Raw genomic sequence first — 26,213 nt, 5'->3', positions numbered from 1 at the left:
GGTGCAGCTCCCCCCCCCCACGCCCGTGGCTCAGACGGTGGGGTCTGCGCAGAGGCTTTAAAGGAGGGGCGGGGCGGGCAGCGGGGGCTCACCATGGGCTGCTGCACTTCCACCTTGATGATGTCCTCATAAATGTCGTCCCCTTCATCCTCGCACGGGACGCAGTCGTAGATGTCCTCCCCCACGTCATGCTCACTGCACAGGAGGGAAGCGGGGGAGAGGGGTGGGCGGCTGAAGCCACGTCCACGAGGGGGGCCCCCGGAGGGGAGAGGCAGTTGGGGCCACCATGAGGCCCTCCCTCTCGGCCTCAGTGTCCTGGTCCAAGGACAGGGCACCTGCTTCCCGTGGTTTCTGGTAGTTTAACCCAGGCAGCCTGGGAGTGCCTTGTGCTCTGCCTGCCGCCCTTCTGGAAGGTCCCACCATGACAAAGCGCACCTACCCCAGCCCTTTAGTAAAAGCAGGGACACACGCTGGGGCCCGGGGGCGAGATGCTGCCTTAACGGGAATCTTTGCATAGCTGACGGACAGGCATGCCCAGCTCTGGGGACCAAATGCCCTCTCCCTGGGCCCACGCCTGGGACCTGGAGCCCCGAGAGCTCTGGGCTCAGCCCAAGGTCTCCCCAGTCCCAGAAGTCGAAGTGTGAAGGTCAAAGTGCAGCGCTCACAGGCACGTGGACGTTTTCCCCACCAGTCAGCAAGGGAGCAGAGCAGAGGGGCGAGGAGTTTGTGATGCGCCTTCCCAAAGGAGCAAGGAAGCTACCACTTAACTTGCGATTCAATAAACCTTTGTTTTCAGCTCATGATCTTGCCAACAAGTTACCCCCTCTGACCTGCAAGCCTCCAGTCAAGGGACACCTCCTCCAAGAGGCCTTCCGGGATCCCCCGCCCAGTCTGCCATCTGGGACTCTCCGTCTGGAGCTCTTGTACCAAGGGCATCCCTCTCACTGCATCTCCAATTATTTTATAAGTGCCTGTGGATAAGCCTGTCTCTTCCCCAGACGAAACCCAACTTCTTCCTCCCTTCTGATCCCCACTCCGGATACAAAGTAGGTGCTCAGCAAATATTTCACTGAATGAGGCAACAGCAAGTGAGCCAACCCGACTTGTCCCTCACCTCCCACAGGCCCCCAGCCCCCAGGGGTCACTCTGGCCTGGGGATCAGGGACAGGAGTCACCCTGGGCCCAGGGCAGCCAGCTCTTCAGCCTGCTCTGGGGTCCGACCTCGGGGCAGGCTGTGCTCAGAGGCCAGCTCCCCCGGGAGGCCCACGCCAGCCCCGAGTGCCTCTCTGTGTGAGGACACATCTCACGGCCTGGCTCAAAGGAGGCCTGGCAAAGTTCTCTTCCGAAAGGCGTCATTATGAGGTGGACCACTTCCCCTCCCCACCGCACAGAGTCCGGGGGTGGGGGGGAGGGAGGCGAGAGCAGAAACGATTACCCAGCGGCTCTTACGAGTGGGTTTCTGGCCCGTCCCAAACCTAGCTTTTGAATATTAGCTGTCATTCTAGAGGCTGGGGCGGGGGAGACAGAGCGCCCCAAACCTACTGGAGAGAATGTGTCGTATTCAAGGAAGGTCGCAGCAGCCAGTCTCCCCAGAGCCCTGGACACCTCCCCCGTGGGGCTGAGCTGCAATGGGACAGTGGGTAGATGCATCAGACCTCCCTCTGTGGGGGGCGATTCCAGGCACGGGGGTGAGCCAGTGTCTACCTTGATGAGACCTATGAGCAAGGGCAGGAGAGGAAGCTGCTGCTTTGGGGGTACGTCACTTGCTGTTTTACCAACACCACCCCAGGAAGCAAAAGTCGGCCTGAGGACAAAGCCACATCACACGGGGCTCGGCCAGCTAACGGACCCCCCGTAAGTGTGACGTCACCCACCCCCGACGAGCCCGTCCACAGGCATGCCAACGCACGTGTGGGCACTTGGAACACACGTATGCTTTTCAACTCAACACGCCCTTGGAGATGGAGCACACTGAGGCCCTTTCACAGGTTAGAAAACCACACACCGAGGCTCCACAGCGGCCACAGGGAGCTGCGGGGTGATCCCGGCCCCAGCTCGTCCCTCCTCCCCTCTCCCGCCCGCCCTCCACCGCGAGACGAGTGTCTGGATGTCGGCAGTGCCAAGAACTGGGGTGGGAATCAGCACCCAGATGGTGACGGGGCTCCCAGCTCCTCTCAGAACCAATGAGAAGGCGGAGAGGGGGTTCTGTCCCCCAAGGTGGGCCTTGGGAACGGTCACTCGTGTTGACACAAATCACCCCCGCCTCTCCAGAGGCTGCCCCCAAAGGAAACAGTTCCCGCAGCCCTGCCCACCAGATTGCTGGAGGTCCAGGCAGGTACCTGCAGGGGTTCCTTCCGAAGGATGCCAGACACCCTGGATTTCTGTCGTGCAGCCAAGCGAGGCTGGTGACAAAGGCACTGTCGCGAATTCTGACAGCGTGGAACAGAGGGGAGACACGGAGGCCCCCGGGCTGCTCAGTGCGACACCTCAAAGGCAGATCAGCCCGCTCGTACCGTCCGAAGACAGTCATCAGCTTTGCTCTGATGGGCCGGTGGAAGGAAGTGGGCTGGATGGGGGGACCTTGACAGTCAAATATTCTACGAACCGATGAAATGAATAAAATGACTGAACGTCAGCCTGGAAAGGGTCCTCGAGACCATCAGGTGCAGGGACAGCAATCTGCCAGCCCAGGAGCCCCCTTTCTCATCCCACCTTTGGGGGAACATCTGACTGACCCCAGGACTCTATCCCATCCAGCTCGGAATGTCTTTCGGCAAAGACCCCCATGCAGCCCCCACCATGAGTCAACCGGAATCAGGGCTCGAGATGCAACTGAGCCCAAAGTTCTCTGTCGTGCGGATGGGGAAGCCGGGGTGCACGGGCGGGGAACTGGCCACGTGGTCTTTCGGAAGTCGCGTTCCTGCTCTGCTATCTCCTGGTCGGTGGACCGGTCAGAATGCTTTCATTGGCTGAGGACCTGATGGCGTGGGCACTGAGGGCTCTTCAGAGAAATAGAACCGGCGATCTGTCGATCTTAGGGTGATGCAGGCACCCGCCCCATTAGGACCCCAAGCAAGAGCTGTGCTTGACAGAGAGGACAGTGAAGGCTGGAGAGGTCAGAAGCACCCAGACAGGTGGGACCTGAAAGACGCTTGGACACCAGTGTCGACCGTGGGGTCCTATGGAAGGTGCCGAGGGGCAGAGTCCCTCCTCTGCCACCCTCTTCACTGGCACCATCCGCAGATCTGGGCATGCACCGACGTCTACACGCACCTATTGTGTCCACAGGGCACCTACTGCATTTCGAGCATGGGGCGGAATGCCGTCACATAGGCTTCTCATTTGGGGGATAGGATTTATGTAGATCGAGATGTACGCTGAGCTCCACCATTTTGACAAGGGGACGCCCCTGGGTAATTCACACCCCGTGACATCACAGAGCATCCTCTTGTCCCCTGAAAGTCCCTCTCCTCCCTGATCGACCCCTCCTCCTCCCCTAGTAACCCGCCTCTGACTGTTCCTCACCAGAGATTCCCTTCGTCTGTTCTAGAACGTCGCATCAACTGCGTCATCTGTTACATTCACGTCTGTGTCTGGCTTCCCCTCCTCGACATCATGCCCCCGAGATCCAGGCTGTTGCCTCCATCAGCAATTCATTCCTTTTTATTGCTGAGTCCTAATCCCACAATTTGACATCCATTCTCCTTTTGATGAACATTTGGGTTGCTTCCAAGTTCTGGTTATTGTAAATAAAAGCTGCTAGGAGCATTTGCCTTTTTTTTTTCTTTTTTTTTTTGTGGGCATGTGCTCTCATTTCCTTTGGAAATGAAATTCCATGAGGAGTGGAATTGTTGGATGAAAGGGGAGGTGTGTGTGTTTATCTTCATCAGTAACTACCAAGCACTTTTCCAAAGTGGCTGCAGTGTTTACTCCACCACCAGCGGTGTACACGAGTTACATTTGTTGCGGTTCTCTCCAGCTCTGGCGGGTTCCAGCCTTTTTAATTTTAGCCACTAGAGCAGGTATGTAGTGAGAATTGCGGTTTTATTTTGCATTCCTGCAAAGATCAATGATGTTCACATTTTTTCTGTGTACTTATGGACGTTTGTGTATCTTCCTATGAGAAAGGCTTGCTCAAGACTTTTGTCCATTTCTAAAAATTGGTTGCCTTATTCTTGTTGAATTCTAGCAGTTCTTTATTTACGATGGATACAAGTCTTTTGTCAGATATGTTTTTTGAACTTTTTTTTCTCAGTCTCTGGCATGGCTGCTCGTTTTCTTAATGGTGCCTTTTGATAAACATTCATTTTTCATTTTAATGAAGGTTAATTTATTGACTTTTTCTTCTATGGTGTCCTGACTCTATCCTGTGTTGCACCTACAAAATCTTTGTGCCTTGTGTAAGAAATCTCTGCTTTCTTCCAGGTTGCAAAGGACTTTCTCCTGTATCTTCTTCTAAGACCTATATGGTTTCAGTGTTTTTGTTTAGGTCTCTAATCCATCTCAAATGGATTTTTGTATATGGTGTGAGGTAGGGATCGAAGTTCATTTACTCATCCCCACGTGGATATCCAGATGTTTCAGAACAATTTGTTGAAAACTTTCTTTTCTCCATTGGGTTGCTTGGATCTCTTTGACAAAAACCAATTGACTATACATGTGTGGGTCTGTTCTAGAATGCTCTATTCTAGCCCATCAATACATTCAGCTATCTTTATGCCAATACCACTCTGTCTCGATTAATTTATTTTATAGAAAGTATAAAACTAAATAGAGAGTTTTATAGAAATCAGGCAGTGTAAATCCTCTAGCTTTGTTCTTTTATAGGACTGTTTAGACTATCCTAAAGTCCTTTGTATTTCCACATCAACTTTATAATCACCTTGTCAATTAAAAAGAAAAGTCTGTTGGAATTATAATAGGAACTGTAGTGACTACAGTTTAATCTGGGGGAAAACTGACATCTTAACAATATCATCTTCCAACCCACAAACATAGTATACACTTTCATTTATTTAGGTCTTTAGGTCTCAGCAACATTTTGTAGTTTTATCATAGAGGTTTTAGAATTTAGGAAGCTTGGGACTACTGTTTTTTTCAATTTTTTTTTTTCCTGCCTTATTCTCTCTTTCTTCTCCTTCTGGGATTCCAATTATACCTGTTAGACCACTTGATATTGTCCCACATGTCTGAGGCTCTGTTCATATTTTTCAACCTCCTTTTCTCTCTGTAATTAAACATGTATAACTTCCATCGAACTACTGAATATTTTCAAGTTCAATGACTCCTTCCTCCGCCATCTGCAGTCTTCTATTAAACTGATCCAGTGACCGTTCATTTATCATGCTTTTTGGTTCTAAAATTTCCATTTGGCCCTTTTCTATAGTTTCTTGTTTCTCTACGGAGGCTCCTCATCTGTTCATTGATTTGGTGCATGTTTTCCTCGAAGCCCATATTTATAAAAGCTGCTAACTGTGACTTCTAAGTCATCTCAAGGTTGGTTTCCCTCGATACTGTTTTTTTCTTGAGTATGATTCACTTGTTCCTGTGTCTTTGTAAACTTGATGATTTTTTTTCATTGGACGCTGGGCGTTATGAATGATTCATTACAGAGATTCAGATCCTACTATTTCTTCTGGAGAGTAATACTTGTTCTGACAGTTACCTCGGTTGGTTGTACTTAAACTTCAAACTCTACCTTCCCTGCAGTGGGCAGCAGCTGAAATGGCTGCTAAATCCAGTTTCCAGCTGCGACACTTTTTGCTGGAAACCTTAGGGACTCTCCTGTGTGTGTGAGGTTTAGTGGTCAACCCAGGATTTAGGTGGATTCTATGAGCAGATGTGAGCCTGTGGGTCCCTCCCTGCCAGCATTCCCTGCCTAACTTTCTGCCTGTTCTGCCACCCCCAATTCCTTTCCTCTGGCACCGCAAGCCAGTGGATTGGGGATGCCCTCATACAAAAAGACTACAAGCGCTCAATCCCATCCACAGTGAGCAGCTCTTGAAGAAACAGTGGGTTCCTCCGGGTAACAGTAAGACGATACCGTCCCCCCCTCCCCCGCCCCCGTACTCACAGAAGGAACAGGACTGAGACACCAGCAATACAGCCCCAACACACGTCCACCACCATGATCTCAGCTGCTCTTCTATCTCAAAATCAATAAAGACAAGAACAGCCATTCACGCAGGATCAATTTTCACCACATTCACCTCTTCTAATTGACACAGGGCACTGAGGTTAAAAATAGGCAGAGCCAGAAACACCAGAGAGAGAGAGCTGTGCTCTGGCATCTGAACTTGGGACAGAAGAATCTCAAAAATGCAGACCCAATCACTGCTCTCCATTCTGCAAAATGTCTGTTATCCAGAGCCTGTTGAAAACTTGTGGGGGAGGGAGGGGTACATCGGGAGTTTGGGATAAACAGATACACACTACTATATATAAAATAGATAACCAACTAGGACCTACTGTACGGCACAGGGAACGATACTCAATCTTGTAATAACCTATAAGGGAAAAGAATCTGAAAGATAGATATAGATGTATGTATAACTGAATCACTCTGCTATACACCTGAAAGTAACACAACATTGTCAATCAACTATACTTCAATTAAAAAAACAAAACAAAACACCTTGAGTAGTGAATGGCCAGCTTCCTGCCTGTAATGTCCTCACTTTACCGCTGTCTGCAGGGCCTCATCATAGAGCCATGAGGGCACTCATAATCCCACTGTCTACATTTACGATTCTTTTTAATTGTGAAAATACTCCCCAACCATTATTTAATTCAGGTCAGTGAACACTAAGAAATACAGGTTCATGCATATTACACAAAATCATAAAACAGCAGCATTAAAATTTCATCTTGTGCATGTTCCCCATTATGGGAGAAGGGGAAATAAAAGAAAAAGCAAAGACGTGGGGTTTTAAAAAAATGAAAACAAAGTCATAAAAGTAAAGTTACACATATTTGTTCAACGCAGCAATTAAGATGAAAAGACCATCGGATTTGATTGGCTTCATCGATACTTATCCTAAGACCAATTCTGTGCCGGTAGGTAACTTGTGGAATCTGGGGGGACACAGAGATGACAGAGGCACCAACGGACTCTGTCCCGTGGACCTCACAGTCCAGATGGGGAGACAGACAGGGCAGCAGTTACGGCTGAGACGCAGACCCTTCTAAACTGGGGGAGTGTCTTTTGTGTGGGGTGACAGGCTCTGGTTCCCAGCAGCTCTGTCCCTTTGGCGAACATCCCATGGAAGTTCCACTGTTACCCAAACTCTTCGCTAAGGCATCGCCTCCAAGTGTGAGTCTCCTGAACAGGGCAGGGGATACACTCCAGGTCTCAGCATCTGCTAAAGCTGGTGCGTTAACGCTGGGACCAGCTGTGCCCAGTGCATCTGACGGCCGTGGCCCTTGAATGGAGGAAAAGGAAATGACAGGTGTGGGCTCTGGAGTGGGGGAGGGGTGCAAAATGAGGTCCCCCGAGCGTCTGAAGTGTCCTGGAGTGCAGGGCGGTGACATGGAGGTAGATCCCATGGGGTACGGATCCCGGTCTGTTTCCTCCCTGCAACACGAGCTTGATGACCACCCAGCTCTGCCCTGGCCCTCAGAACCGGAGCCAGCCCCCAGCAACCCCTGCACACCATCCCACGGCAGAGAGGCAAGGAGTCTGGACCCCCATCTGGGCCTGGTGCACTCACCCCAACCCCCAGCCCAACCTCCCACAGTCATTGAAAAGGACCCCAAGGCCCTGAAAACACCCGCAAGAGCCTCTGAGTCACCCCAGTGGGAGTCCATCACGGCAGGTGGTCTCGGCTACACCCCGGTTCTTTTCCCATCATCACTCGGACCAACAGAGCCTTGTCCTGGGGTTTCAAGTTATCAGAGGCTGGGTTTCATGGAGAAACTGCACGTCCCCACCATGCTGGAAACACCTGTGTACGTAACCGTGCTCGGTCAATGCTGGACCGCAGGGCTGCTGGGTCCCCTTCTCCTTCAGCTCAGGCCGGGGGCTCTCGGGGCGGGAACCTGACTCTCCCAAAAGTGACCCCCGTCGGGGGAAGCAGTCAGGCGAGTCCGAGATGGATCCTCAGCCCTGCCAGTGTCTGGCTCTGCAACTCTGGGCAGGAGAACCTAAGCCTCGGTCTCCCTATCTGCAAACTGAGAATAAGGCCAATCCCCCGGTAGGGTCATTGGAAGGACCAGCCTCAAAGGAGACGACCAGCAGAGGCCCAGCATACAGTAGGTGCTCAATAAGTGACCGTGGCCCACCACCGCGTGGGTGAGAGGGGAGGGTCAATGAGACGATACTTAGCTCAGGGGTCCATGCTCGATCAACAGACACCGGCAGCATTAAATACCTCGGATGTTCTGAAACGCATCAGACTAGACAGTCGGGAGCCGGGTGTCAGCACTGATGTGTCCTTGGTAGGTTTCAGAGATCGCCCTTCTCTGTCCATTTGTCCAGGAGAGAGCGGAGGACAATGTGCGCGGGGGAGTCCGGGACCACGGTGGGGACGTGCATGCCTGCTCAAAGATGAGCCTCCCGGCCAAGCCCACGCCACCGCGAGACCTCAGCTCGCCCTTCAGCTGGACGCCACGTGGATGCCACGGCCTCCCCAGCCCCAAGCCCACGTTCCGGGACAGGGACCTCCCTGCCGGCCTCCTCTCCCCTCACCCTTTCACTCCCGCTGCTTTCCGGCAGCAGCTGAGCTGACAGATGCTAAATCCCCCAAATTATTCTGGTCCTGACAATGGCCCGAGATCCTCCAGGAGGGCCCGAGCGTGGCCTGCTGCCCTCCGGAGACGGCAGAAAGCTCGCCTCCCGCCGAGACCCCACGGCCCGCCCCCCGCCCCAGAAGCCTCGCCGGCCTGTCCCAATTCTGGTACAGAAAGTCAGCTGCTCAGAAGAGCCCCCTGCCGCCTATGGAAAATCAAAGAAAAGCCAACAAACTCTCCACTTTCTGCCTCTGGCGAGCCTCTGTGTTTATGACGGACATAAAATATCGCTACTGACAGATGCGATACGCACTCTGGCCCCAGGCTGTCTGATGCTGGGAAGCAGGATCCCAAATCGCCGTTAAACTGTTACTAGGAAACCAAACCTGACATCTCCCGACCTCCGTCCACACCACGCAGTGCGGGCGGCAGGGAGAGGGGGCTTCAGAGGGCCCGGAGAAGCCAGCTGTCGGCTGGATGGGCTGCACGTGGGGACAGACAGACAGATAAGGCGCTGCTAACACTAGGGAGGTCGGCCTCACATGCCCTCAGCGGCCCCTCCCCCCAACAGTCGAGAGAGGGGCTGCTCTCCCTACAGATGGGGAAAGCAGGGCCCAGAGAGGGCAAGATGGTCCCCCAAGGTTGTAAAGCCATTTAGGGGCGCACCTGGAGAAAGAGGCGGCTACCAGATTCCCAGAGGGGGCCCGGCTCGCCCGGCAGTGTGCTTCTGGCCATAACTCACCCTTTTCCAGGGATTCCTTCTAAGCAGAAGAGTCCTCCCACCGTGAGCCAGACTCGGTCACAAGGATGAGGCCCAGAGGACTGTCCTAGCCAAGCAGCAGCTGGCTCCTTTGTCATGTAAAGTGTGCTGTGCGACCGCAGGCCAATCACTTACCCGCGCTGAGCCTCCATTTCCCCAACTACAAAATGGGGGCGGGGCCACCCACCTTGAAGGTCCGGAAGGCTGAGATAACAGGGCAAAACTCAAGCACCCGGCCTGGCGCTCAGGGGGACTCACTGAACGGCACCTGGAACCATGCCTGGATCCTTAATGTAAGAACAGCAGATGTCCAGGGCCTCCGTGGTGTGCGGGGCCCAGCTCAGGTCACCTGCCTTCTCTGTGCTCTGTTCCCTCGAGGATGACCCTCGCGGGGAGCTTTCCTCTGGGGCGTGGGGGACAAATGCAGGAAGACGAGGACAGCACAGTGACGAAGATAATCCTGGTGGACGTTGTCATCTTCTGGGGAAGGGGCACCTCATTCAGCTTCTTGGAGGAGGTGACCTCCGGGCTGGGTTATGTCAGAGGAATAAGGGTTTGGCAACCAATACCGCAGATATTATGCACATGACAGGGTTTTTTATCGTTCAATCCAACGTGTCATGCTTATTCATTTTTTAAAGGAATATTTCTTAAGTGCCACTGTGTGTCAAATCTGTGTTGAACACACGGGAAATAATGTAAGAAGGGCCTAGTCTATCCTCACGGGGTCCTGGAAGTCAGTATCAGGAGAGTGATTTGGAGAGGCCTTTATTAGACAGACTTTTGGCCACAGCCCAGCTGGTTCCCGCTTTCTTCTCGAAAACAGTAAAGTGAATGTGTACATCCTTCCACACTGGCCTCCCCACCCTACAGAGACTGTGCGAAATCTGACCCCAGAATCGCTGTGACAGCCTTGTCCTCAAAGGACCCGGGCTTAACTAGGTATTAAACATAAAAATGCATGTTAAGTCTGTGTCGTACCTGCTGGCCTGCATAATTTAAATATTTAGCCAGGGCAGAGTGGCAACCGGGCATCTGCTCTGCGTTCATTCAGAAGGGCCCCTGTGCTCTCTCTAGCACAGAGGAGGAACAAGCTTCTTTCCTGAAGTGCTGCAGGTCAGGGTTTCAAGGTCAATGAAGCCCTGGGCCCCCACGGCAGCCAGGACCTTGCAAAAGTGCACAGGCCCAGGTACCAAGGGGCCGAGATGTCCCTGGAGGGCAGGGCAGGGAGCCTGAGAGCCGTGGGGCGCAGAGCCCAGGGCTGTCATTTGCACCGGCTGCCTCCGTAACCAGAAGAGGGGGGAGCTACGAGCCTGTTTACCGCTCGGGGTGAGGATGGGCTGCCCTCTGGCCAACCGACAGTCCTGCAGCCAGCTCTGGGAGGGCGGGGGAGCATCGGGCATCTTGTCCAGGCCACAGGGGCAGGAGAGCCACTGGGCTGCACACACACGGTGACTCTGGGGCCGGCACGGCTAGCCCTCAGGTCCTGAGTAACAGACACAGCTGAGACCCAGACTCTCCCAGGACCCCAGCCCAAAATTAGGCAGTGGCCGGCCTGGTGGGGGCGGGGACAGGTTTCCTAAGTCACGTTTTGGCAAATCCTATGCACTTTCCATCCCCTTCCAGCAACACCTCCTCTGGGAAGCCCTCCAGGTGTCCTGGCCTGTCGAGGTCTGAACCCAGTGGACACCGCCTGGATAGCTCCTGTGGGGCTTAGAAGAGCTGTAAGAATCAGAACTGCAGGGCCCAGGTCACCGCAGGGCCCTACCAGACAGCCCTGGGGCGGAGAGGGGGGTCAGGCAGGTGGCCTTCTGAGTCAGACCTGCTTCAAGTCCCCTCTGCCCCTCAGCCACAGGGCTCAGTGTGGGGACAGACCCCCGTGTGCTCCGTGGACGCTGGATTCGTTCCCTCCATCTGGCCGGTCCCAAAGCCGGGCCGGGCCTCCCAGACTTCCCGTGAGGATGGAGAGCCCCTCGACAGGGAGGCACACAGCTGGCGCTCGCTAAGTGCACACTGTACAAATGAAGGCCTGAACGGCCAGAGGGGAGGAAGCTGGGCCGGTAGACGGGGTGGCCCTGTCCAGCAAGGACCATGGGAGAGCCGAGGCCTGCCCGTGCATGGCTGTCCCCACCTCAGCAGCCCGGAGCCAGGGCGCCCGGTCCGGGGAAGCAGGCTGCAGAGCAGGGGGGAGACCTCCGCGGCGCCCAGGGCTCAGGGGACCCTGCCCGTCCCTGTCCAGCCAGGCCCTGCACCAGCCTGAGGAGGGCGGCCACCGACACCGCCACTTTGGGGGCTTTACTGTCAACCCCCTTTGGGCCACGGTGGGGTCCGTGTTCTACACGAGGCGGGCTTTCTGGTTTGTTTGTAATGGGGCTGTTTCTGTCTAGTCTGCTTTCAAACTCGTCCCCTCGGAGAAGCAATCCTTTGGGAGAAACACGAGACGCCCCCAAACCCAGCGACCCGTCCAGGCCTCGCCTTGGGTGTCCCCCACACGTGCAGGTCTCCCGCTGGACACTGAACTTTCACACGAGGCGGCGTGAACGTAAGGGAACTTCCTTTGTGGCTGGGAGCCGCGGGCGGGCAAGGTCACCGGGTGGGGTGGGCGTAGGCTCTCCTCGACCGAGGGTCACCGTCGGGCAGAGCGACAGCTGCCCGTCCCCTGGAGTAGGGGGCCGGCAGGAGGGGCGTGGCCTCCGCCCTCCCAGCAAGCGGCCCCCACCCCCGGACCTGTGCACGCCCACCTCACTCCCCAGGGACCAGGAAGCCCAGCTCCAAGAAGATGCCCCTTGAAAGCGGCTTCGACTCGGGGAAACTCCTACATTTTATGCATCTTAAAAAATTACCCCGACGATGCTAACACGACGCCTTTAAAGCTGCGAAGTCATCTTATGATGTAGCAAAGCGCGCAGCTATACATCTACGGATAAATTATATTCCCTGCCGCGTCACGACCGCATTTGTTTAAGCCTGAGAATCACTTCAATTCCGAGGAAAGCGAAACCGGTGTCAAGGAGCGGCCTCCCACCGTGGCTCCGTCAAGCTCGAGGTGCCCCACGTAGCATCTGGGCCAGTGCTTTCACTCCAGAGACGGGGGAAGTGAGCCCCGAGAAGGATCGAATGGGCCCAGAGAAAGACAGAAAGCCACCATGTGCGGCCGAGACGGACGCGCCCCTGCTGTTCCTCGGCCTGCGTGATGCTCTCTCTCCAGCCGGCAAGGATAACCTTGAGGTGCCCCCTCCACGCCGGGCGCCCCCCAGCACTGAAGCACACCCAGCTGGGGGGTCTCTGCAGGCCTTCTGATGCAGGCCGCGCCTTCCTGGGTATGAGGAGGGTGGTCCTTCCCAGCACGTCCCAGGGTGCTTCGACGATTCCGCTTTCTTGCAAACACCTTGCGGTGTCTCAAACCTGCCACGCCTCCCCGGGGCGGGCCTTGGCAAGGCTGCTCCTTCCACTGGGACGCCAGCCCCACCCTTCAGCCGATTCCCACTTGGGCTCCAAGACTCAGGGGTCACCTCTTCTGAGAAGCCTTCCCTGATTTCTGAGCTGGCGTTCACCCGGCCCCACTCTGGACTCCCGTGGTGAGCTGTCTCACGAGGGTCGTTTTTCTGTGTGCAAATCTGGCTCCCAGCCCCTGTGTGGGGGGCTCCCCCAGTGCAGATTCCTAAACCCTGGCCCACCCAGGAGTCGGGCAGGTATGAGAAGGTAGGGGGGCAGCTCCAGGTTCCCGGGAGCACCTGGAAGGAAGCAAGGGGTAGCGGGAGGGACAAGCCATTAGGCAAATGCAAGGTACTAATCGTCAGGGCAGTTTAAAAAGAGGCCTCTCATGTGGGGCTCAGTTTGCTTGATGAAGCGTTTTTTAAGTGGCGCTATTTTGTGTTAATTTTTTCAACCAGCTGCTCTATTATCTGATTATACATTATTCAAGGATCTCAAAAGTGAGCTCAGAGCGCTAGAGAGCATCATCTTAGTTCAGCATCGTCCATTCAAAGGCAGGGGACTCTGCGCTGGTCCCCGGAATGCTGCTCCGAGACCCGGGCTGCCCACGTGGGGCCCCTAAGCCTCACGTGGCTGCGCGCTCGCAAACGTGGCCAGTGGACGGACCCGGCTCCCATTCTGCACGAGAACGTCAGCTACTTCATTAATGATCACGTGTTGAACCAGATGATACACTGGGTTCAGTAAAAATACATTCTTAAAATTCACTTCACCTGTTTCTTTTTTCTCTTTCTGGTGCAGCTACTAGAAAATGAACAATCGCACAGGCGGCTCGTGTATGATTTCTCCTGGACGGCGCTGCCATGGCCATTTGGAAACCGGAGACAAAGGCCACGTCGTTGGTAGACCGGGAGGATGGGAGCCGCTTCCCCTGCCCGGGCGCTCAGGGGTGCCCGCTGGGCGCTGTGCTACCGCAGTGTAGCTGACACCGCGTGTTACACACAGGGGAGCCGGGGCGCAGAGACTGGGTGACCTGCCAAAGCCCACGTGGTAGGACACGCCAGGGCCGAGGCCCCAGGTCTGCCCAGAGACGCCCTTGGCTGCTTTGGGAACAAGGCAGAGGCTCCTGTGCAGCCCGGTCGGTGCCCCTGCTTTAGGTGGGTGGAAGGGGGCTCTCCGTGTGGAGTGGCGTCTCGGGGGCTGAGGCTGCAGGGCCCTCAATGACCCGCCAGGGTGACACTGGGGGGCTCTGAAGACACGCCCGGTAGGAACGGCGCCTCTAGCGAGGATTCTGAGGGGCCCACAGAGGGGCCCACGGGAGAGCCACATCTCTCCTCCAGCAATGCCCACGCTCGCCCCTCGCAACCCAGCACGCTCCCCACTCCCCACTCCCGCTGCCCATTTCCAGAAAGTGCACAGTAACCAGCTGGTGGCTGAACAAATCCAGACTGATCGACTGACTGAACGGAGAAGGCGTTCTCGGGGCCACGCACAGCTGGCGGTCCCCCACTGGTGCCCAGACCCCCCACCAGGCTCGCCTTTCCCCAAACAGCTGCGGAGCGTCGAGGGGCCCCTTAGAAACGCGAGGTGATCATCCTTTCTGACACCTGGCCAGAGCCCAAAGGAAAGAATTAGCCGGTTCTGCTCGAAACGTCACTCCCCGGCTCCCTGGCGCTGCCTGGCTTCAGATCCGGGCCAGTGCCCCGTTCCCTGCCCCGGGGAGGCCAGGGAAGAAATGACATTTCTGTTTGTGTCTTGTGAACTGCCATGATGGATAAATATGAATCCCAGGTCCGCAGAGACAGGACGCTAGGAAATCTTGATTTTCAGTAAAAGGAGAAGGGGGAAAAAAGCATGAAAAATTTATTAACCTCGAGCCTCTGGGACAAAACCGCAACTTCAAGACTCAAATTCATTCCCCTCCCCTATTAATGTATGATTTACGTTTGCAATAACTGCAGCCATGAGGAACTCACTGGATTAAGGAGGCTCTCTCTTAATGTCATGGAATAATATAATTGAACTGTGTGCAAAGCCGCACATCCCCCAGGCTGGCTTCTCCGTGCGAGAGGAATTCCATCCTGTGAGAGGTCAGACACAGGCAGAATAGACCGAGAAAGGGGAAAATGGGCACCCGGGCTCGCTGGCCAACTCACCGCCCAGGAATCCTCCAAACTGAACGTGAAAGAGCCATTGGGATGGGCTAAGCGGGGGGCCTGGCTGGTACAGAGGAAGCCGCACGAGGGTGCCGTGGGCCCCATCATCCTGGAACCCTCAGCCTCTGCTGACCCCTCGTGCATGTCTCGGGAGGGCAGAGACCCCCAGCCTCAGCTTGGGGGTGACTCGGGAGAAATGGCAGATCAGGTCCCGGCACTCAGCACTGGGCAAGAGGCTCTCCGGACCCTGGGGGGGGGCACTGACTTTGCATGGTGGAGAGGTGAGGGTACAGGCTCGGGGTAAGACGGCAGCTCTGCCGCTCCCTCGCTGAGTGACGTGGGCCAGTAGCTTCCCTCCCGAGGCCTCAGTTTCCTTATCTGTAAAGCGGGGGCCCCCCTAGAACTCCCCTCACGGGGAGACTGTGGGGCGGAGTGGGGCACAGAAGGAGATGAACATTATCGCTTGGGATGCGCTGTTAGGCCGCGGGCACGGGGTGCCAGCTGCTGGGGGGGGCGGTGACATGGAGATGCAGGGACTGACCTCGGGAACCTTCCGGTCTATCACAGTGCACCCCACAAACACCCCAAAGGCCACACAGGGGTGTGGGTGCTCTGTGATGCGTGGGGTGTGAGTGAGGATGCTGGCTGGGCGGGCGGATGGACGGAGGGTGAGAGGCTTCCCAAAGTGGGGGGCGCTTAGGCCCGGACTTGGCAGACAGGGAGAGGCTCTCCACGGCGGAAAATGCCGGGAGGGCGGGTGGGAAGCAGCCCCAGCGCGGAGCTCAGCCAGCAAGGGGGCTGCAGACGGGGGGGACCCCTGGGGGCCTCCCTCCGGCCGTGCCTCTCTGAGCCTCGGCTTCCTCACCCTTTACGGGGGGTGGGGGAAGGTGGGCAGCCACGCATGCAGCCCCGCGCCTCGGGAGGCCCCGTGGGTTGGAGTGCACCTTTCTCGAAATTTTCCAGGTCCCCCTCTGATTCCTGGGACCGGGCAGTAGCACCTAGGTAGGGAGCCCCAGGCCCTGGTTGGGACTCGTGTGGACCCTGGGCCCCATTTGCCCCCTCAGGGTGCTCTCCACCCTCAGACCCACATGGGGTCGACCAGGTGTCCCGAGGATCGCCACCATTCACACTGGGGTCAGCCCAGTTTCTGGAAGATGGGCTGGTGGCAGCTATGCCCACTGGCCAGTGAGTGTTTCACTCACAGATCACATAATGTTGGGCCGCCAGCTTGCTGCCCACAGGCTGATTCTTCAATGACTCCAATTATTTAAATGGACAGAGATCCTGCAAAGAATATCCCATATCCTAGAAGCAGCCTGGACGGGGGCGTGGAACAAGCCGGGGGCTTTGAACAGCGAGTGCACAGCAAATCCCGGCTCTTACTCTGATTATGATTCTTATTCCCAGTCTGTGCTGTAAGACGAAGGAGAGAGAGGCCACGAGTCTTCCCAGAAGGAACGGCCGTTTATCCGGGAACAAAGACAGGAAAGAGGCCCCCAGGGGCAGGAATCCGGGGAAGAGGGTCGTGGGCCTGCCAGGTCAGGAGCCACGTGGGACAACCCCACGGCCTGGGCAAGCCCATCATCTCCCGGGCCTCGGTCCCCCCCCTGCAGGATAGGGCGGCCCTGCCAGCTCCACGCCGCCGCCCCTTCTCCGAGCAGCAGGCCACGTGACCCCACCCCCGGCCACAGCTGACCACACAGAACCCAACCATCTCTTCTGGAAGAGCCGCCGCCCAGGGATTCCTGCCAGTCCCTGGGGGGCTCCAGGACCATAAGGTGAAACGGCCGGGGAGGGGCAGCTGGACCCAGGCTGCATGAGATGGTGCAAGAAATCCTCGGAGAGAGGAATCGGGGGGACCCGGGGCAGGCAAAGACGGGGCCTTGGGAGAAGGGGAGACGCCCCAGTGGCTTCAGGTGGCCTGGCCTTGGCCCCGCCCCAGCCCGTGTCAGGCCACGAGACAGCCCGGAATCACCATCTGCCTTCGCCTGTAACCTGTGCTCCAGGGGCCCCAGCTTCTGGAAACGCCAGCTCTCTCCCATCCGCAGCACAGCCTCCAAGGGCCGAGCTAGGACACCTCCCCAGCCCCCCTGCAGCTTCGATAGAGAAGCCCGGCAAAAGCCAGCCCTCGTCACGCCTGAGCCTGGGGAGGAGGGCCGCAGCCACGTCACCAGCAGGCACGCTGGGAGCCTCCTGGAATGTGGGGTGAAGAACCGCGCATCCTTCCGGCAGGGGAGCCACACCACCACCCCCGTGGGGACGGCCCGTGCAGACGGCCGAGACCAGCGCCCGTCGAGGGGGCCCGCGTGAAGCCCCGCTCCCCACCCTCCCCCGCCTGCCTCCTTACTCTGCCAGTTCCTCCAGGCTGCGGTAGACGTCATCGTCATTCTCCGCGGTCTCCTCCGAGGGGAAGGGCCTGTGGGAGAGGAGACGTCAGGGGAGTGAGCAGGTCTCAGTGGCACCGCCGCCCTGGCCGGGCCCCCAGCCTGTGGTCCACCACGGGACCCCCCGGAGCGAGCGCAGGAGCAGGCGGGCTTCTGTCCGCTCCCTCGTGGAAGGAAACAGGGTGCACGTTATGTGGCTGTGTGACGCAGGACCACCCAGATGGACGTGCCTAGAATGAGGACCCCACGCCCAGCTCGGCCCCGGACACCGGAAGTCGGTCCCTCTGTCCAGGTCCCGGCATCCCTGTTGGCAAACGAGGGAAGCGGGTCAGGGACGGCAGGAAGCTTCCGTCCGCGCAACTATCCTGCTTCCACACGCCAGGGGGACCCCAGACACGGGGATGTGGGCTCCCCTGGGCATCCTCGGCGGGGAGCACGGGAACCTGTCTTTAGGAGACAGAGAGGGTGGGCCGTGAGCCCCAAACTTATCTGGACTTGAGACCCTTGTTTTCCATGAAAATCTCCCAGTTCTGTATTGGGGGGATGCCCAGGGTCCCCGCAAACTGTCACCCCAAAGACGCATCTGGGAGGAGGAAGAGAAGGGCCCAGGAGTCAGAAAGCTTCCCGCTGGTGTGGGGAGGGCGGCATGGCAGGGGCGCCACCTGCAGACGGGCGTCTACCTCGGCAGCTCAGAATCCGTGGGAGGGGAACTCACGGGGAGGAAAAGGGGGCTCCCTGGAAACGCAGGGTCTCGGGCCGCACCTGTCACTACTGCAAAGTGAACCTGGGCCTGACTCCTGGGAAAGGGGGTGGAGCCAGCCCACGCTGCCCAGGTGCTGGGGGCCGGCCAGTACAGGTGAGGAGTGTTAGGGCGTGAGATGCAGGTGACGCAGGTCTGGGCGCAGCCGGGCTCACGGGAAGGAATGCAGGCGCGGCACCGGCCCCAGCCCCGCCTGCACGTGGCACGTGCTCGCGGGGAGGGTGGGTGAGCCCACCGGCTCTGTCACCCCGAACTGGGGTCTCATCTGGAGACTGACATGAGATCCCAGTTCACGAAGTGGAGGAAAGGGGAAGGTCCGCAAGCGGAACAGCGCATTCTGGGTAAAGAAGCGATTGGGGTGGAAATGGGAAGGGCACACTGTCGGCACCATACCCACACCTGGCCCCCCCATGCCCACCACCAGCACAGGGAGCCCATGCAGCAGCCCTTCAAGGAAACGGGCTTCCGACACACTCTCCGGGGCTCCCCGGGGTGCCCTGCACACCCACGTGCAAGCGCCCACTCCTGCCTCTCCTGCAGGGACCTGCAGACGGGTGCATGGTCCCCACGCCGGGCACAGAGCCCAGCCTCCAGGAGGACGGGGCCGGAGGGGGGTGAATGCTGCCAGGAGGAGGGAGCTGCCAGCTCGTTCGAAAGCAATGGGCCCAAATTAACCACCTCCATGGAGACGAAAACGCCCCTTTGGGTGAAACGAGCATCTCCCCATCTCCCAGGGCACGGGTTCTGGTAGGAAGTCTGTTATTAACGATCTCACAGGAGACCCGGCTGGCAGCCTCCTTGCTGTGGGTCAGGCTGACGTGCTCAGCAGGGCAGTCCAGTGGGGATGGACGCCTGGACCCTGTAGCTTCCACTACCACTCGGGGCCTGTGCTCCATGGGGTGGGGTCCTGCGGAGCCCACTGAGCCAGCAGCTGGAGGCCTGGGTCCTGCCCAGCTCTGTCACAGCGTTGCATGGCCCTGGGTCTGAGGTCCCAAGGCAGACCCACCAGACCAGGGGTCCCCATCACCTGCGGCTTCATGGCGGTAGCTCATGGCACAGCCCAGCCTGACCTCTCTGTGGGGGGCTCCCCCTCCTCCCTGTGGCTCTCCCCCGCTTCCTCGCATCACCATGACAATGGCATCCCCCACTGGGCATCATGTGGCAGGAAGGAAGGAGGACAGATGTGTGTCTTCGGGTCACAGGGAGAGCTGCAAGCCATCAAGACGCCCTGGCCCTCAGCAGACGAGGGACCCTCACTGACCAGCCATGGTTCCAGCCAGGAAACCACTCCCACGATACAGGAGAACCGGAAGCCGACCCAGATCCCACGTGGTTGACGGGGTGCTGGAACCGAGCTCTGGTTTCTTCAAAGTCAGTCGAACGTCAGTCACCCCGACTGCCGAAGGTTCCGGCCCCCACCCAACTGATCACAGGAGATCTCAGGTCAGGCTGAGACGTGACTGCAGGACCCAGAAGTGGAGCGTTCCCCCAAAACCACTCCCTGACCAGCTTTCCACCAGCTTGACCACTCTCTCAGCCTGGGTCCACTTCCACCTAGCACGGTGCCTGACATTAGAGAGGCATGGATGGACGGACGGATGGATGGATGGATGGATAGACAGACAGATGGGTGGGTGGGTGGATGAATGGTTGGATAGATGGATGGGTAGATGGATGGACAGATGGACAGACGGATGGACAGATGGATGGATGGGTGGGTGGGAGAACAGGTGGGTGGGAGACGGATGGGATTTGTGGGTTGATGGACAGATGAATGAGTGAGTGGGTGGGGGCATGGGGGTGGAAGGATGGATGGGTGGCCAGGAGGACAGGTTCAGGGGGGGTGGACTCGTTGGGGAATGGATGGGCGCACAGATAAATGGATCGTAGATATTCTCAAGCTGTTCTCAAGCTATTCCAAAACAACAAGTGGCAGCCTCCAATTAGATACAGGGAAGCATTTTCCAGAAGCGCTTATGAGAATCCACGCAGAGGTACCCGAGTCAGCCCTGAGCTGAGACTCTACAACACTGACCCTGACTTAACCCCGAGGAGACGCATTGGCACAGAGGGCGTTTCTGGGGCCACGTTCCAGCTGTAACTTCAAGCCCGAGAGGGGCTGGAGCAGGTGTGACCCTCGGGTCACTTGCCGCAAGGCCTGGCTCCACCCTCCCGTCTCAGGCACCCGCTGATCATCCAGACCCCACCGCGCAGCATCTGCCACCCCCGCCATCAATGCCCCCCTCCCCGGCTAGACCAGAGATCCAGACGTTCATGGTGGAGCTCATTTGTTCTTGAAGAGGAGGGGATGAGAATCAAGTATGCAGAACGGCACAGAAATGCCCGTGGGCCAGACACCAGAGTGAGGCCATCAGGGTCCTCAGGGCGGGGGGGGCCGGGGGTCAGGGCGGGGCTGGGTTCCTCTTATCCCATCAGACCCTTCCTGAGGACGCATTTCCTCGTGCTCCGCTTCTGGGAAGCCAAGTTTCCCACTCGCACCACTGAGGGAATTACAGGGATGCCCAAGCCGGAAGCAGAAAAGCTGCCACGTGCCAAGAAATCCCCAACAGAGTCCATGCGTCAGGCTGCGTCAAATCCACCCCAGCACCCCGTCCTCCCGGGGGGGCGGGGGGCAGGGATGAGAGGCTCAAGCCACTGCTTCAAGGTCCCACCAAATTACGCCTCCCACCCTGAGGTCAACGTGAGCATCCGGCCGCTTGGCCGGCATGGCCGCGTGTGGGCAGGACAGTGACAGTGCCAGTGCCAGAGGCTAGGGGCGCCCCCCGCTAGAGGAGGAAGGCCCCAAAACACGGCACCCTAAGGGAGTGGCTGAGCCCAACCCCTCGAACAAAGAGCAGAGGGGGGCACATTCTTACGGCAAACCACGCCTTGCTCTCCGTCCCCCATCCATTGGGTGGTCCCTGGACACCTGCCCTGAGCTGGGCTTGGGGGCTGCCACTGTCACTGCTTCAGGGAAAGGCGCAGCCTGAACGCAGCTCTGGGATCAATAATCAGCCTCTGGTCCTTGTCTGCGGGGCTTCTTTGAGAATCTGCTGTAAAACCATGGCCTCTGAAAAGTGCCCGCGTGCGTAGCTGTGCGTACGGCCGCGTGGGGACAGGACACGTGGTCGGGAAGGGGGCAGACCCGATGCTCCGGGGTCATGGCATGAAGGTGGCGGACACAGGTGCACGCCAGCTGGGACCCAGGAGCAGTCGGATGGGGACACTGGAAGACCCTGCACGGCGGGCAGCAGGCCCGATTTATAGGACAAGAAACCCAGGAGTCAACGAGAGGACCCCTTGGGAGGAGGCGCCAGGTCCCCGCGTTCTGTGTGTTGGGGGAGAACTCGTCCAGCTTCACCTCTTCCCATGCTGTGCTGAGGGACTCGGGGCCTGGACACAGGGTTCCAGGGCAGTGCAGCCCACTTGTCGGCACTGATTTACTATTTTTCCAGGCAGCAGCCTGATTTTCATGCGCTTCAAACCCAGCTCCGGTGCAGCACTCGGTGTGCCGACCCCTCCCGCTATCTGGCAGCGGCCTCCCCTGCGTTATCCAATCCAACCCAGGGCTCCACCAGGCGGGGCTATGTGGTGGCTCCCGGGCCTGCTTCCCTGGGGGTCCCTCCACCCCAGACCAGGGAGCCCCAGGCACACAGCAGGTGCACATCTCATGACTGTGCTGTCTGCAGACGGCCCGCCAGGACAGAGAACGTTGCTACCTAGAGCCATCACTCTACACCCTGGCAAGAAGCCAAAACAGAGACCCCCCCCCCCCCCACTGCCACTGTCACCTTCCTTTTCAGGGAGACCTTGTGGAGGGAACTAAGAACCAGGCTTCGGCAGGTAATAGATCTGGGTTCCAATCCTGGCTCTGCTGCAGACTCGCTGTGTGACCCTGAGCAGGAAACTCTCCCTCTCTGAACCTCAGTCTCCCCAACTGTAGAATGGGGGCAGTAGTCATTGTTAAGATTAAATGAGATAACACACGAAAGCCTCTCAGCCCACGTCCTTGCTCCCAGCAAGTGTGACAGCCTGAGTCACTTTCCCTCCCCTTCTCGGGGGCTCATCCCAGGAGTCCACTTCCAAGTCCAGGGCCTCCGACTCAGGCAGTCCCCACTGTCCCCACGGCCTTCTGAGCAGCAGCCCCAGTGGGCCCACCCCGGGTTTCCGTGACAATTAGGAAATGCCCCTCACCCAGGTGCCTCCAGCCCTGCCCCAGGCCCGTGGGGTCAGCACCACCACGGGGTCCTCCAGCCCACCCTGCTGAGGTCGTTCTCCCCGGGGGCCTGGAAGAAGAACGGCATATCCAAACAAACGCTCATATTCGGGAGGTAAAAAAGCTTTGGGCCCGACCACCGAGCGCCACGCAGAGAATCTAGGACGCAGGGTTTATTTTTCCACGCTTCAGATGAAAGCGACCCGGGCCCAAGACGGCTCTTCACTTCTCCATCCTTCACTTGGCGTGTGCAGGGAGGAAAGTGGAAATTCAACTCACAGAAAAGCGCTCCCTGCAAAGTGACCTCCCAGGTCCGTGTTCGCCAGCAGCATCACAGAGGAGCCCAATCGGCAGACGCCCCTGGTCCTCCTTGGCCGGCCCGGGGCGTCCGAGAGAAGGGGCAGAGCCTTGGGTTCCCACCCTGGAGGGCGAGACCAGCTCACGATCCCCAGAGAGCAGACTTGGCCTCAGAGGGCACCTGTCCTGCAGGGGTGACCACCGCCCAGCTTGCCCCGGACAAGGGAGTTACCAAGGATGCGGGAATTCCAGGGCTAAAACTGGGACGAGCCGGCCGCCCCAGTCGTGCATGTGGCGGACAATGGTGCCCCATTTACGGCGCTGGCGCTACCTGGGAGCCCTCAGAGGTCGCTCCCCCAGTCGGGCAGGACACAGTTTCCGAAAATGGCCTGAGAATTAGGTGCGGTGGGCCTGCGGAAGGCCTGGCACGGGGCCTGGCCCCGGGACACTACTGGGTTCAGCCTCACCTCACCAGGGGTGATGGGGGCCCAGGCAGTTGCTAGGTGAGCAGGAAGAGAGCAGGGTGGGCGGGAGGGACCGGGAATACCCGGCCCACAGGGCACTGGGCCACACCCCACGACGTACCACTTTGCCAGGGAGCCGGCAGCCAGGAAGACTTCAAAGGCACATCAAACCGCAGCCTGAAGGCCCTGGCAGAGGCCCATTTAATTATTCAAAGAGTCACCTGGGTGCCGCCTGCTAATTGGCAGGGAGGCCTTGAAGCACTGGATTTTGCTTATTAAAAACGGCTCTCCAGCTCAACAGCCCGACCGCCCAGACAAGCAAGGGATCATGTCCCTCTCTCCAGCCCACCACACTCCCATGCAGACGGGCCACCGTATCAGGGGCTGCGACGGGCCCCTCCACCCACTCCCACCACGAGGGCCACACAGGGCTAAAGGGCATGGGGACGGCCACAAAGGTATAGACGGCAGGAGGAGGAAAGGGAAACCGGGAGGGCTTCCCGTAGGAGACGCCGGGGAGCTGACTTGGAGAGCAAGGTCTAATCTGAGTTCAGAGCTCCAGCCCTGCGTCAGACAGACGGGGGGCTGGAATGGGCCACACAGCTTCCTGGCCCCTGAGCTGGCCAAGGGACCTGAGTTAACTCACCTGTAAAATGGGTGAGTTAAAAATAAGCCACCTGCTTCACACACAGGCCGTGTATGACGCTTCATGACGTGCAGTGTGGCTGTGCCCTCCCACAGGGCCTGGCCCGTAAGGAGGCGAGGCGATGGTCAAGATTTAGGGGCTGGAGGAAGCGGCCTGGGCAGAGGTGATCACACCGGGCACACTCGGGGGTGTGTGGTCTCAGACAGGCTGGGGCAGAGCAGAAGCAGCTGAAGGGCCAGGTGGGGCAGGAGTCCGATGGGGACCAAGGCGGAGGGAGGGAGCGATGGATGGGCCGGCCCAGGTGCCACCACCAGGACCTTAAGCCCAAGTCAGCACAGAGGTAGGAGGTCTCGAGGTCCCCCTGTGACGTCTGCAGAGGCAGTCGGGGGACGAGGTGTGGCCGCGGCTCCAGGCGACCGGGGGAGACCCAAGTGAACCCCCAGATGCCAGCCAGGCGGTTTCAACCCTTGCTTCCAGAGCCCTAGTGAGGCAGAGGGGGACACTGACCTTGGGTCAGGAAAGAACGGTTTGTTTCCCGCCATCCCATTGTCTGAGAGAGGGAGGGGCCTGGAGCTGCCGCTGAGACAGAGGAACGCCGTTTCTCAGCAGCTGCGATGCTTAACAGACTCTTGACTTTCCGGCCCGCTTCTCGGAACGGCTGCAGTTTGGAGCGGAAAGGCCAGCGGATCAGCGGGGCCGAGTCCCCTGCAGCCACTCGGCTGTTTTCCTTTCATGCCACCTTGACCTCTTCCCAGGGGACACCTGCCTGGCCTAGACGGGAAATCCCAGCGGCCTGCCAGGGCCCCGCCTGGATGGAACGCTCTAGAAACGGCCATCGGGGAACGAGAGGCATCACAGAGAGGCCACACAGCCAGCACGGGGGCTTCCCAGAGCCACAGCCCGTACGGCCCGCCCCGCAACAGCCTCTCTTTCCAGCCCAAGGCCCAAGGCCACTTGCAGCCCCGTTTTCACCAGCAGACTCTGCACAAAAAGTTTCCGCACTGCTCACTCATGCGCCAGGGTCCCTTGGCCACGCCCAAGCGCAGTCGGGGCCCCAGGGGATGGACGGGGCAGGCTCGGCTCCAAGGAGGAAGCAGGCCGGGCAGGCGGGTGGCTCTGGCCAAGGCTCCAGAGCCCATCGGCTGCGGGGCGGGGATGGGGCCCCCCACCAGGGCAGCTCTGAGCACGCATGGAAAGCTACACCCCGGAACACCCGGGCGGCTACTGGAAACGCTCTTCCCTTTTCTCCTTCTCCACGTCCAAAGCTGTCTGCTCCCCGAAATGCCCCTTCTGGCCCTGTGAGGCCTGTAACAGCAGAGCAGGGCTGCAGCTGCCCCCTGACCCTCCCCCTGCTACCCGGTCACGGCCCGGCCGCACTGGACACGGTGACAGTGGCCCGTCTGGGTCACATCCGGGCACAGCAGTGAGAGTCAGAAAGAGAAGAACCAGTGGTTGGCTGTGCCAGGTGGGTGTCCAGTCCACACTGCTGGCTCTGGACGGTAAACCCACTGGGACGTGTCAGAAAAGCAGACCTTCCAGGCTTCCCTGGTGGTGCAGTGGTTGAGAATCCGCCTGCCAATGCAGGGGACACAGGTTCGAGCCCTGGTCTGGGAAGATCCCATATGCCGCGGAGCAACTAAGCCCATGCGCCACAACTACTGAGCCCACGTGCCACAACTCCTGAAGGCCGCGCGCCTAGAGCCCGTGCTCCACAACAAGAGAAGCCACCGCAATAAGAAGCCTGTGCACCGCAACAAAGAGTAGCCCCCGCTCGCCACAACTAGAGGAAGCCCGCGTGCAGCAACGAAGACCCAACGCGGCCAAAGATAAAGAAATTTATTTTTTAAAAAAGCAGATCTTCCTCGTAAATACATGAAGCCTAGGAGACTAGCTGGGGACCCTCCTCAGGGATCTGGGGAGACCCGGAGTGGGGGTTCTGAGAGACCACCAAGCCGCTGTGTGACCTCAGGCAAGACCCCTCCCCTCTCTGAGCCACGTTCTCCCACCTCCGAGAACAGATGGTGGCTGGGGGGCTGGGGTGTCAGAGCTGGAGGCACTCCTCTCCCCTCCCCCCACTTCCTGCCGGTCTGCTGGGAAGTGAAGGGTCAGCCCCTGGCCCTTCCACCAAGTCCTAAGAAGGCCTCTGCAGGCCCGCAGGAGGGTCCCTCCCCTTGGTGGGTCCGCCAGGACGGAGAGGGCAAACCCGGGCCTGCCTGCAATCACCCCTACCTTCCCATCCCCTCTGGCCGGGGCAGGCATCACTAGTCGATCTCTGTGGCAGAGCTGGGGTGGGTGATGCTCCAGCTGGAAGACTGGTCTGCGGACTCCGGGTAGAGAAGCAGGTCCTCTTCCTGGGGCAGTTCTGGCC

The 26,213-nt window shown here is 58.4% G+C and overlaps 1 protein-coding gene across 5 annotated transcripts in view; it reads right to left on the bottom strand.

Moving 5' to 3' along the window:
* Positions 1–26,213, bottom strand: part of VAV2 (vav guanine nucleotide exchange factor 2) — a 177,542-nt gene that overhangs the window by 42,449 nt on the left and 108,880 nt on the right. For all 5 annotated transcript variants that reach the window (XM_079927729.1, XM_079927732.1, XM_079927733.1 and 2 more), the window contains exons 4-5: positions 17,426–17,494; positions 93–195 (exon numbers count right to left, since the gene is read on the bottom strand). In XM_079927729.1, the coding sequence (XP_079783855.1) occupies positions 93–195; positions 17,426–17,494 (172 nt within the window). The remainder of the gene's footprint in view (positions 1–92; positions 196–17,425; positions 17,495–26,213) is intronic.

The sequence above is a fragment of the Stenella coeruleoalba genome, assembly GCF_951394435.1.
Source record: "Stenella coeruleoalba genome assembly, chromosome: 7".
Classification (NCBI taxonomy): Eukaryota; Metazoa; Chordata; class Mammalia; order Artiodactyla; family Delphinidae; genus Stenella; species Stenella coeruleoalba.
This window is presented reverse-complemented; position numbering and strand designations above follow the sequence as displayed.